The sequence below is a fragment of the Ursus americanus genome, chromosome 6 (assembly GCF_024610735.1).
Source record: "Ursus americanus isolate L20-20 chromosome 6, mUrsAme1.1.p, whole genome shotgun sequence".
Taxonomy (NCBI): Eukaryota; Metazoa; Chordata; class Mammalia; order Carnivora; family Ursidae; genus Ursus; species Ursus americanus.
In genome coordinates this window covers 66,221,462-66,233,227 of record NC_142132.1, presented here as the reverse complement: position 1 = coordinate 66,233,227, position 11,766 = coordinate 66,221,462, and the positions used below count along the sequence as shown (strand labels likewise).

At 45.7% G+C, this 11,766-nt stretch overlaps 1 protein-coding gene across 3 annotated transcripts in view; it reads left to right on the top strand.

Moving 5' to 3' along the window:
• The first annotated feature begins 1,612 nt into the window (after positions 1-1,612).
• ABCB10 (ATP binding cassette subfamily B member 10) overlaps positions 1,613-11,766 on the top strand; it is a 34,184-nt gene continuing 24,030 nt past the window's right edge. For all 3 annotated transcript variants that reach the window (XM_045783313.2, XM_087863107.1, XM_087863106.1), the window contains exon 1: positions 1,613-2,266. In XM_045783313.2, coding sequence (XP_045639269.2) covers positions 1,750-2,266 — 517 coding nt within the window. In that variant the 5' untranslated portion in view covers positions 1,613-1,749. The remainder of the gene's footprint in view (positions 2,267-11,766) is intronic.

Genomic DNA, 11,766 nt, shown 5'->3' with positions numbered 1-11,766 from the left:
TAATGTGGGGTATGAGGTATTATCTCCTCACTTTTTAGAAGCCACCTAATAAAATCTTTCCAAGAAGGAACATGCCTGCCCATAAATCTGTGGAGTCGATTTCAATCTATACCCTGCATTCTAGAATTTAGACACCAATGAGAAGCTAACCTAAGTCATTATTAATTTGGGCGGAGGGGACTCCATGCTCCCCTTGGTCTAAGAGATTGAAATTTAGAGGACGTCATGCTTCCTGCTCACTTTCAGATCGTTGGGGCATTTAAAGCATTATTTAATTCCACACTATCTTTCTGTTATCTGTATTGCCTCTCGAAAGTCCTGCACTCCTTTCCTACCAGGGCCCCAAGTAGGGTGAGGTAAGTAAGTGAGTCACTCTCCTGGGGGTGAAGCTTAATGGGGGCCTAAAAAGTCTCAGTAATCAAGATAAATAATATTTTAATGAAAAAAATTTTTTAAAAAATTGGTAAACTAGGCCAGCTGCTAACTGCCTACTTCTGTAAATAAGGCTTTCAGGGGTGGGATTAAGATGGAAAGAGAGAGAGAGTATCATGCAAATGCAAAAGTGAATTTGAAGTTTTGATATATTGCTTATCATGGATTTTTTATTTTTTGAAATTAATTTTGACTTTAAAAATATTGCATTAAAATATTTATCTTGTTTATTGAAGTGTGGGGGTTTTTTTCGAATCCATAAATTTTGCAATTGAGGCACGTGTCTCTCACTAGGCTTACCCTAGTATCGGCCCTGTAAAATTACGAGTCAACAAAAATCTATCCACCTTGTTCAACCACGACTCTTAAACGTGAGAGAATCAGGCTGCTCGCCTCCCCAATCCCCAGCGTAGAGATGCCCGCACCATGAAGTCTCCTTGCGTCCGGGTGGGTTTTAGGATCCTCTCCTCTGGCTTCCCTTGCACGTGTACTAAAATACTACATTGCATTTGGATTGGTCTTCTCGCTCTAAGTAGCCGGGGTGCCTTGGCCGTGTCTCCTTTTGCACTTCGGCTCAAGTTATGAAATGATCTCTTCCTCTCCTCAAAGTTATCCAATTTCACTGCTCGCCAACCACCTCCTCCACAACGCCTTCCACAACTGCGCTGACCCGCAGCGATGTCCTCTCCCACAGTGTTCTGCGTCTCAGTCCGGTGCTCGGCTCTGGGACGCAGGGTGACAGCACCAGCCCTAGCCTGGGTCGCCGGGGCCGCGGACCCGCCCCAAGCCCAGACCAGCTCGCTGTCCGGCCGCCGCATCCTTTCACCGGTCATCGTGTGATCTCGTCTGTGCGCTCCGCCGAGAGCTCCAGCGTGAGAAAGGGCTCGCGCCGCTTCCAGGTTTTTACGGGAGGAGACTGAAAAGCGCGAAAAAGCTCCCTGTAGGATAGTGCGCAGGCGCAGAGGCGCCCGGGGCTTTCTTCAGCCCTGTCCTTGGCGGCTCCGGCTGAGCGCCGGGCGCTCTGCAGCCCGGTGGGGGGCGCTGCGGGGAAGGCGCCCCAGGCGGGAGGGGGCTCCCTAGAGGGGGTGGTGCAGGGCCCGGGTCGCCGCCCTGGAGGGCGGAGGGCCGCGGCTAGGACCGGTATGGGGCGGGCGCGGCCCGAGGCGTGCGTAGGGGCCGCGGGCCCGATGAGACGGGTGACGGCGGGTGACAGCGGGCGGGGCGGCGGGCGGCGCCGCGTTCACGCCCTCTGCTCGGCCCGGCCGGGAGGGTCCTCGGACTCGGTGCGCACCCGGCCGGGCGGGCGGAAGCGGCGCCATGCACGGCCCCCCTACTTGGCCGCTGCGGCTGTTCGTGTGCCGGAGCCCGGCCGCCAGCACGTGGCCCCTGGGCGCCGGCGTCCCAGGGCCCCGGCCGCAGTGGACGGGCCTGTGGCCGGCGCGGCCTTGGGGCGCGGGGCCGGGGCTCCTCGGGGATGCGGGAGCCGCGCGAGGCCCGCGCCGCTGCGCTAGCGGCTGCCCCGGCGGGGGTCCCCGCGGCCCCGGAGGTGGAGCAGGCCTTGCGCGGCTCCTGGGGTTGTGGGCGCGGCCCCCCGGCGCCAGCAGGTGCGGGGTGCGTGGCGGGCCCGACGCTCCCCGGCTCTCGCGCGCTGGGCTTCGGGCAAGTCCGGCAGTCGCAGCCCGGGTCGGGGGCGAGGCTTGGCAGCGCGGGCCGGCGTTGCCTGCGGCCGCGGCGACTCCCGGAGACAACTCGCGGCTGCGCCCCGCGGTGGCCAGGCGCTCGGAGGCCCAGAAGCTCTTGAGGCTGGTGTATCCGGAGCGCGGGAGGCTGGCAGGTAGGGCTTTCTCCGTCTTCTCCCCCTCTGCCGGTCAGCACACCTTATAAAGCGCGTAGTCCGGGTACACAGTGGGGGCGGCAGAGAGACCCCGGGCCAGTTGTAGCACTGTGAGGAGGGACGGGCTGGCTTTTTACGTGGGGATCTTTACCAAGAAGTGCTGAACGGAGCGCTCACCTCTCGGTAGCATTGTCAAGCCTTTCGGGTTGGCAGAGAATCTGTTCTGAGTTGTCTTTTATGTTTGTTTTCTTAGCTTGACATACATTATACAAGTGGAGCAGTATCTCATTGGAATCTTTGGGTCCGTTCTGCTTTGGCATTGCCAGCATTCTCGGAATGAGCTGAATCTCCGCCCCCCTTACATTTTAAAATTTATTCTAGCCAAAAATATACCTGTTTTGTATTATGCAGTTATACTACTTCTTAAAAACATTATTATGCTAAGCGAAATTAGAGAAAGACAAATACCATATGATCTCACTCACATGCGGAATTTAAGAAACAAAACAGATGAACATAGGGGAAGGAAGGGAAAAATAAAATAAGACAAAGACAGAAAGGGAGGCAAACCATAAGAGACTCTTAACTATAGGGAACAAACCAAGGGTTGCTGGAGGGGAGGGGGAGGGGGAGGGGTAACTGGGTGATGGGCATTAAGGAGGGCACTTGTAATGAGCACTGGGTGTTATATGCAAGCAATGAATCACTAAATTCTACCCCCGAAGCTAATAATACACTATATGTTAACTAAATTGAATTTAAATAAAAAATAAATAAAAACATTATTTGCTTTAGGCAAGTTATTAAACAGTCAACAATTTTTTGCTGTGTGAAGCAAAATAATGGAAGCCTTTCAGGTTTGTTTCAGGTACTTTTTGCCTCTCTGAGTAGTAAGCTGGAAGTTACTAGCTCTTCAAGAAAATCAAACACTGGCATGATCAGCGATCTGTGAACTCCAGAAACTATGAGAAACTGTAGATCATAACCCAACTAAATCATAATTGAGTAATTTTTAAAAGAAATCAAAATGAATGTTTTTAGAAGGATTTTATATACTTCCTCATTCTCAACCATAATTGGGGAAATGTTTACATGCAAGGGCCTTTTAAGATCTAAAAGTTTTTGAGATTCCCCTAAACCTTCATTTCTTTTTTTTTTTTTTAAAGATTTTATTTATTTATTCGACAGAGATAGAGACAGCCAGCGAGAGAGGGAACACAAGCAGGGGGAGTGGGAGAGGAAGAAGCAGGCTCCCAGCGGAGAAGCCTGATGTGGGGCTCGATCCCAGAACGCCGGGATCACGCCCTGAGCCGAAGGCAGACGCTCAACGAATGTGCCACCCAGGCGCCCCTTCATTTCTTTAATAAATATTTATTGAGCCCGCTCAGTGTATGGTAGGCCATGGTGTTACATTGGTGCTCAGAAAGAAACATGGTCTTGTTCCTGCTAGGGCTTCCAGCTTAGTGGGGAGGAAACAAATAATCATATGACTAGAGATAAAACTGCAACCATGATGAGGGTGTGGGAAGAGGGCCTATGAGGTTGTCCAATGCAGCCCTTGAAACAGGTGAGAATCCCACATGCTTTGCTGCAAATCCATTGCTTTAGAAAGGATTTTCCTAGAGTCATTTGTGCTGTAGGTGCTGTGGAGGAAGGCAGGTAGCGTTAGGAATGTTTTACCTCTCACTGACTGTTGAAGCTTAGAGAAATTCTTGGTATCATGGAGGTATAAAAATTTATTTCATTGCTCAGTTGGTCGTATGTAGATTTTGATGGAAATAAAGATCTTGTACTCTATTAAAAGAAAATTTTGAGACTAGACGATCTCACTGGCCTGTGAACTGCTTGAGACAGGCGCTCTGTCTGATTCTGTCTAGTTCTTAGCACGTGTGCAGCAGGGAGCAGGGGCTCAGAGTGCCCGAGATGATGGAATAAATAATGGTCCCACCAGGCCCAGATTGAGGTCCAAATTTAGAGACCCTGAGCACTACGTCTGCCGTTCCCATATGCAACTCAAAGTGAGTGCAAGGAAACCCAGTTTTGTTTTATTTCTGAAATATTAGGTGCCAGGAAGGTGTTTCAGGCGTCAGGCTTTGCTGGTGCCCACATGTGCTCAGCACTATGGATAGCCCAGCCTGCCTCTCTTAAAATCATCATCCCTGTACCTTCTTTCCGTTCCCATAAAGCAGGAACTCTACCTCCTTTTATTTTAAGAAGAGCCGTTTTGATCTTCTACCTCATTGGATAATTGTGAACATATAATCTGGGAAAATAAGTCCGAGGTTGATACACTAATTTTTTTTAAACAGATAATAAATACATATTGTATCTTATGAGGAAATCTGATGAAAAACTCTTACTAGGACATATGGTTTCCTTAAAAGTCATTATATATGATATATTGAAGCCAGTCTGGATGTTAGCATTTGTGGGATTAAAAGGAAGTGGGATGTCATCATTAATTTGTAACTTATCATCATAACAGCAGCCTCAGATATTGGCACATCTCTTTGAAATGCTGCGGATAAAGAGCTGCGTGCGTGTGTGTGTGTGTGTGTGTGTGTGTTAATCAAGAAACCAAAAAAAAAAAAAAAAACAACAAACTGAACTGAAGAAAAGGAATTCCAGTGTTAATTTGCCAATTTTTAGGAAAACAAATGCAAAAATCCTTTTTCAGCGATTCAGCTCTACATTTGATTAACAGTATTTTCATCTGTCTTCAGCAATTTGCTGAGTATGCCACCTGAAGTCTGTGACCAGAAACTTTGATCTGAAGTAATTTACATCAGAAACTTCAAAATCAGGGTCTGCCATTCGAAGTGTTTCCAGATGTGTGCGGAGAAGAGTTTTAGCATTACTCCCCTTCTCCCCCCAAAGGCACTGCGGCGCTCTCACCTGCCCCGTGCCCCGCCTCCGCGTGTCTCACTTGGATAGCAATTCGCAGCCATGTTCCTATAGCCGTGGCCTACAAAGTGGCTCTCCGGTCTCTCTCTGATACTTCTTCATCTTATCACCTTGGCGAGAGGAGTCTTAAAAGATACAGGAGCTCACTGAGGAGCCCCTGTGGGTGGACTGCTGGGATAAGAATTTATCCCAGCTGCGCCTGCAGATAGAGGGAGACTGTGGAGGGCTCCAGCCATCCCACTGAGTTAGGGGCAGGGAACACTGCATAAATTGATAGCGGGAGTGAGCTGTGGGTTGTTGTGGCATTGTGAGGTTATAATGACAGTGCCAGCCTGGAGGAGCACACAGGCAGCTTGCCTTCCCTACACTTTCCAGGCGGGTTCCTGGTTACACTGTGCAAGCAAGGTACCCCTCCACCCACACTGTTCCGTTGAGGCCTCTGTGGAGAACTGGGGAGGGTGCCTCTCATTTAAAATACTGATAAGGGCTTGTGTGGTTTGAGATTAGGACCGTTCTTAGAACCTGATGCCCACCAGGGGCTTTTGCTGAATTTATAGTTACATTCTATGAAGTGACCAAAAAGAATAGAGTGATAAAACCAGTGAATGCAGTAAGCAAAGACAGGGTGAGCCGTACTTAGAATGGCTGTTTCCTGAAGCCCGAGTCAGGACAGAGGCTCTACCAAGGACAGTACTGCTGGCACAGTGAGGCTGAGCCTCTGAAATTGAGATTGCTCCGAGAAGCCGAGGATGTTTGTTTGCTTGGCAAATACCATATTTCAGAGAAAACATTAACATTCTGTGGCTGTGCTATGAAACGTGTTAGAATTGATTTAAGCAGACAATGCATACCATATTTTAAAAGAACTTGGTATTAAAAAAAAAGGGTTCGTTACTATTTTTATGTTGATTCCAGGTTGATTAATATTTTGGGTATATTGGATCAGATACATTGTTAAAATTAATCTTACCCGCTCCCCTTACTCTTTTAATGTAGCAGAAGATTTGAAAGTACATAGGTGACTGCCATCATATGTCTTCTGAATAGTGAGTGCTGGAGTCAAAGGCAGGCCTCCCACTATTGCAAATATGGCCCAGATGCCTCAGTCTTCAGCACGTGCTGACAGTCTGGAAGATCTTTGTTCTGCAGTTTCCTAAACTCTGTTTCCTGCTAGTCTAGCAGCCCGTGATGTCTTCACTTCCTTCCCTATCCAGCTTAGATGCCAGGTTTCTTCACCTCACCCTCTAACCTGCAATATCCTCTCCTCATTTGTGTCCCATAATACCCACCTTGCCTCCATGGAGATGTCTCCTAGACACTGGAAAACTCAACCATGTCCAAAATCCAAAGTTGCCTTTTCTGCTCTGTCACTTCTCTCGTAGAGTGGACTGCTGTGTGAACCCCTTTGCCAAAGCTAGAGACATTCTTGGCTCCTTGTGGCGATAACAGTAATGAAGATAATAGCTAATTATTGTTTGCTAGATATTGGGCCCTGTATCAGATGCCTTACATGTATGTACTTAAGTTACTTCTTGTAATATTGCTATGAAGGAGGTATAACTTTTATTGCCATTTTATAGATGAAGAAACTGAGGCACAGAGAGACTGAGTGATTCACTGGAGGTCAAACAGCTAGGTGGCAGAGCGAGCGGTCCAGTTTAGAACCTATCCTCCCAACATGCTCCCCAATCCAGCCAATCCTCAGGTCCTGTAGAGCCTAGTTCTTAAAAATACCTCCAGTCCTTGTCACCCTCCTCGTATTGTCTGCCTTTACCCTAGTTCCTCTTGCCTGGAGCAGTGGCATAGCGCGTCCTAACAAGTCTCTGTCTGTAGTCATGCTGACCTCCAGCCCTCCCCTTTCACTCTGCAGCCAGAGCGGATCATTTAAAATGCAAAGCTGCCCTTCAACAGATGACTGGATTAAGAAGATGTGGTCCATATATACTCAGCCATAAAAAAAAAGAAAACGATTACCCAACATTTGCTGCAACATGGACGGCACTGGAGGAGATAATGCTAAGTGAAATAAGTCAAGCAGAGAAAGACAACTATCATATGGTTTCTCTCATCTATGGAACATAAGAACTAGGAAGATCGGTAGGGGAAGAAAGGGATAAAGAAAGGGGGGGTAATCAGAAGGGGGAATGAAGCATGAGAGACTGGACTCTGAGAAACAAACTGAGGGCCTCAGAGGGGAGGGGGGTGGGGGAATGGGATAGACCAGTGATGAGTAGTAAGGAGGGCACGTATTGCATGGTGCACTGGGTGTTACACGCAACTAATGAATCATCGAGCCTTACATCGGAAACCGGGGATGTACTGTATGGTGACTAACATAATATAATAAAAAAAACATTTAAAAAAATGCAAAGCTGGAGACACCTGGGTGGCTCAGTTGGTAAAGCGTCTGCCTTCAGCTCAGGTCATGATCCCAGGGCCTGGGATTGAATCCCAACATCGGGCTCCTTGCTCAGTGGGAGCTTGTTTCTCCTTCTGCCTGCCACTCCCCCTGCTTGTGCACACAGGCTCGCTCGCTCTCTCTCTCTGACAAATAAATAAAATCTTTAAGAAAATAAATGAATGAATGTTAAGTTGACTGTAGCACTACCCAACCTAAAGCCCTCTTAGCCTGCCATTCTGCAAATTCCCTATTCCATGTTACAATCTAGAACCCACTACCTCTCCACTTTCTCAGTACTTCTTCCTTTGCGCCACAAGGTCCCTGTTCCAACTCTGTCCCGCAGCTCTTGTGCTTCCTGGCCTGCCCCAACTCCCAGGCTCATGTCCTTTTCAATGCTTGGAATGTAGTAAGATGAAGGCTTTGTCTTAGTGCGGTTCTGCATTATACGAACTGGGTGACATTGGGCAAGCTCCCTCGTCTCTCTGTGCATGAGTTTCCTTTGAAATCATGTGGATATGAGGGTTTTGGGAGGATTCAAGGAGATAGTGCCTATCAAATGCTTCAGACAGTGGTGGGGACTCATTTTTGTGTTTCATCTTTAGTCCTGGAGTGACACTGGGGTTAGCTGTACCTGCCAAATGGTCAGATGCCTCGTTAAAAGATGGGTACCATGTCTAGCAGGTGATGGGAGTGCTGTACAGATTCTTCTGCCCATCCCAAACCTCTGTTTTTTCTTGAGCCACTCTGCATTGTAGGCTTTCTTTTCCCCTTCTTTGAAGAATATTTCTTTCACTTTTTGGATGCCATGATTCAGTAGAATGAGGATAACAGAAAGATACCTGAAGATATCTGTCAAGAGATACATAACAGTTGCTGGGATCCCATCAGACAAGGATAGGAACAAGCAAGAGGCTTAACCACAAAGAAAAGTTGGAGAAGGATTTCAGAAGGATTGTACTATAGTCAGCATGTCAGGTGTAGGGAAGAATCTGAAATGACAAGGTACAAGTCTACACTATTCATTAATGTCTAAGACAGTGGTATGTAGTGAAACCTCTGTTAACAAGAATCCATCTAAACAAAAGCTGAAAAAAATCTTTTATTTTACTTTTGTCTACATTCAGTTTGTAGGAAGAGGACAGAAATGGCAATAAAACAAACAGATAATCTTTTTTTTTTAATTAAAAGCAAAAGGGGATATCCTGGAATGAGTTTGGATTCAACTAAATTCCTATTTCTTTGTAATCATTATCATTACTGTGTAAGAACTAGTGTTCAGAATCAAAATCATGGGGCATTTCATTCACAAACTACAGATTCTGATTTGGAATAAATTAGAACACTGGAGGAGGGAGGGAGAAATGGGCCTTCTAGCACTTCACATACGTTATACTCTTGGAAGCATTTCTCCGAGTGAAAGAACAGACTGGAGAGACGAGCTACTAATGAAAGATGAAGCAGAAAGGCTTCTTGGTTAATCCCTTGTTCCCCAGGACACCTCCTTTTGAAGCATGCCAGTTCACCACAGTTGTGTCGTGCGGAATCCCAAGCCAGACGTTCTGAGTGCCTGTGGGCTTTCAGTCCCTCTGGGCCCTGTCATCAGGAACGTGGCATCTTGAAACAAGACCCCAGGTCTTACATCAAAATGAAATGGCCCTTGGCCCGGTTCACATTATTCAGTTAAATTGTGATTATGGGATTTTAAGCCAGACACGGGGACTTTCTGGCTCTGTGCAGAGTCATTTCCATCTGGATTGCCTGGTACCAGATCTTACAGTCCTATTTAGGCAACTGAGGAACTTTGGTCTGATACACTTTTGTGCCTTCTTGGTCAAAGTTCGGTTTATTTGTTCGTTCATTCAACAAATGTTTATTGAACTTCTATGTGTCTGTGGGGGTGGGGATATAGCAGTGAACAAAGCAGACAAAAATCTTTTATGTCCTGGGACACCTGGCTGACTCAGTCAGAAGAACATACGACTCTTGATCTTGGGGTTGTGAGTTCAAGCCCCACGTTGGGTGTAGAGATTACTTAAAAATAAATTAAAAAAAAAATCTTTTATGTCCTAATGGAGAGAGAGACAATAAACAAGTGAAACATTTAGAATGCTGGAAGGTGAGGGGTGCTAGGAGAAAAATGAAGACGGAATGAGCAGCCAGTGTTGGGTATCTGTATTTTAGATAAGGTTGTCAGAGTAGGTCTTCTCAAGAAGAGGAGGTCAGAAGGCCTCGAGGAAGGAAGAGAGTGTTGTGTGCAATGTTCCCTACTTAAAAGGCTCCCCTTTCTCCTAGAGCTCTGCCAACTAAAACTGTTGGTACTGACTTTACTCTGTATTCTTTTTAAACATAAAAACTTTTAAAATTGAAGTATAATTGATGTACAATGTTATATTAGTTTCAGGTATATAATGTTTTGAATCACCAATTATGTTACTCAGCGCTCACCACGATAAGTTACCATCTGTCACCAAACATCATTTACTACTGTATTATTGACTATATTCCCTAAGCTGTACTTTGGTCTCTGTGACTTACTTATTTTATAACTGGAAGATTGTACCTCTTATTCTCCTTTATCTATTTCTCGGTACTCCCTCCCACTTTCCCTCTGGCAACTACCAGTTTGTTCTCTGTATTTAAGAGTCTAAAAATTTTTTTAATTCATTTGTTTTGCTTTTTATATTCCACATATAAGTGAAATCACGTGGTATTTGTCTTTCTTTGTCTGACTTATCTCACTTAGCGTAATATCCTCTAGGTCCATCCATCTTATAGCAAATGGCAAGCTCACATTCTTTTTTATGGCTAATAGTTCACTGTGTGGTGTGTGTGTGTGTGTGTGTGTGTGTGTACCACATTATCCAGTCATCTATGAGTGGACACTTGGGTTGCTTCCATACCTCAGTATTGTAAATAATACAGTCTGCACTCTTTTTATTAAGGTTACATAAAAATAATACCCTTAATTTCAGTGTTAGCATTAGGCAAAACACAAAGAGAAGCAACTGCTGTTTGCAGGGTGCGAGAGCTCCCGTCTCCCAGGGCTCAGTGCATGTTGTATTCATCTAGGAGCCTCACCATTGAATCTGTAGTGGTGGCACTAGCTGGGTTCCTAATGGAACCAAACTCAAAAGGTATGCCGCGGCATGTACCCTGCTCCCAAACACCCCATTCTTTTTCCTTTTTTTTAAGATTTTATTTATTTTAAGGAGAGAGAGAGTGGGGGAAAAGCAGAGGGAGAGAGGAACAAGTAGACTCCCTGCTGAGTGCAGAGACTGACGGGAGTCTCAGTCTCACAACCTTGAGATCAAGACCTGAGCCGAAATCAAGAGTCAAACACTTCACTGACTGAGCCTGCCAGGCGCCCCAACCCGTCTTAAGAAGAAACTACTGTTACCTGTTTCTTTTTAGTCTCCCAGAGATGTTCTGTGTGCATATGAACTTAAGAGCCAACAAGCAAATGTTAACATTTGTGTCTTAGGCTGTTTTCACTAACAATGTATCTTGGTGGTGTTGATACCTGGAGAGTTGCCTCAATCTTCTGAATGACTGTGTAATACTCATGAAATGAATGCTTCTTAATTGATTAACTTGTTCCCCACTGGCGATTGTTTGCATACTTTGAGCTTTTGCTGGTAAAAGTAATGCTGTAACGAACATCCTCCCATGTACATGTTTTGCGTACACATATGGGAATATATGTATAAGTTAAAATCTTAGAGAATTGCTGGATCAAAGGGAACGTACATTCACATTTTAACCAAAATGATCACATCACTCTCCATTGCAGTTGTGCCACCTTGCACACCCACAAACAGTGCAAATGCCTCTTTTCCTACAGCTTCACCAACACAGTGTGTTATCGAACTCTTTGATCCTTGCCAATCCAATAGATGAAAACTGGTATATCTTTGTAGTGGAAATTCGCATTCCTCTTATTATGAATGTCACTCACTTGCCGGGGGATGTGTTGTTCTTGATTGGATTTTCTCAATATTTTCCTTTCTGATAAGACTCTATCCCCCCTGTTTTTTAGATGTGTGAACAATTGTGTTATTACCTGTTTTCATGTCATGCTGGTATTCTGGTGCTTTATTCCGCAGAGCAGTAAGATTAAGAAGGAACATATCACATGTGTAATGGATGCCAGTAACAGTATACTATTTCAAAACTTGAAATAGCCTTTGGAAGTAGT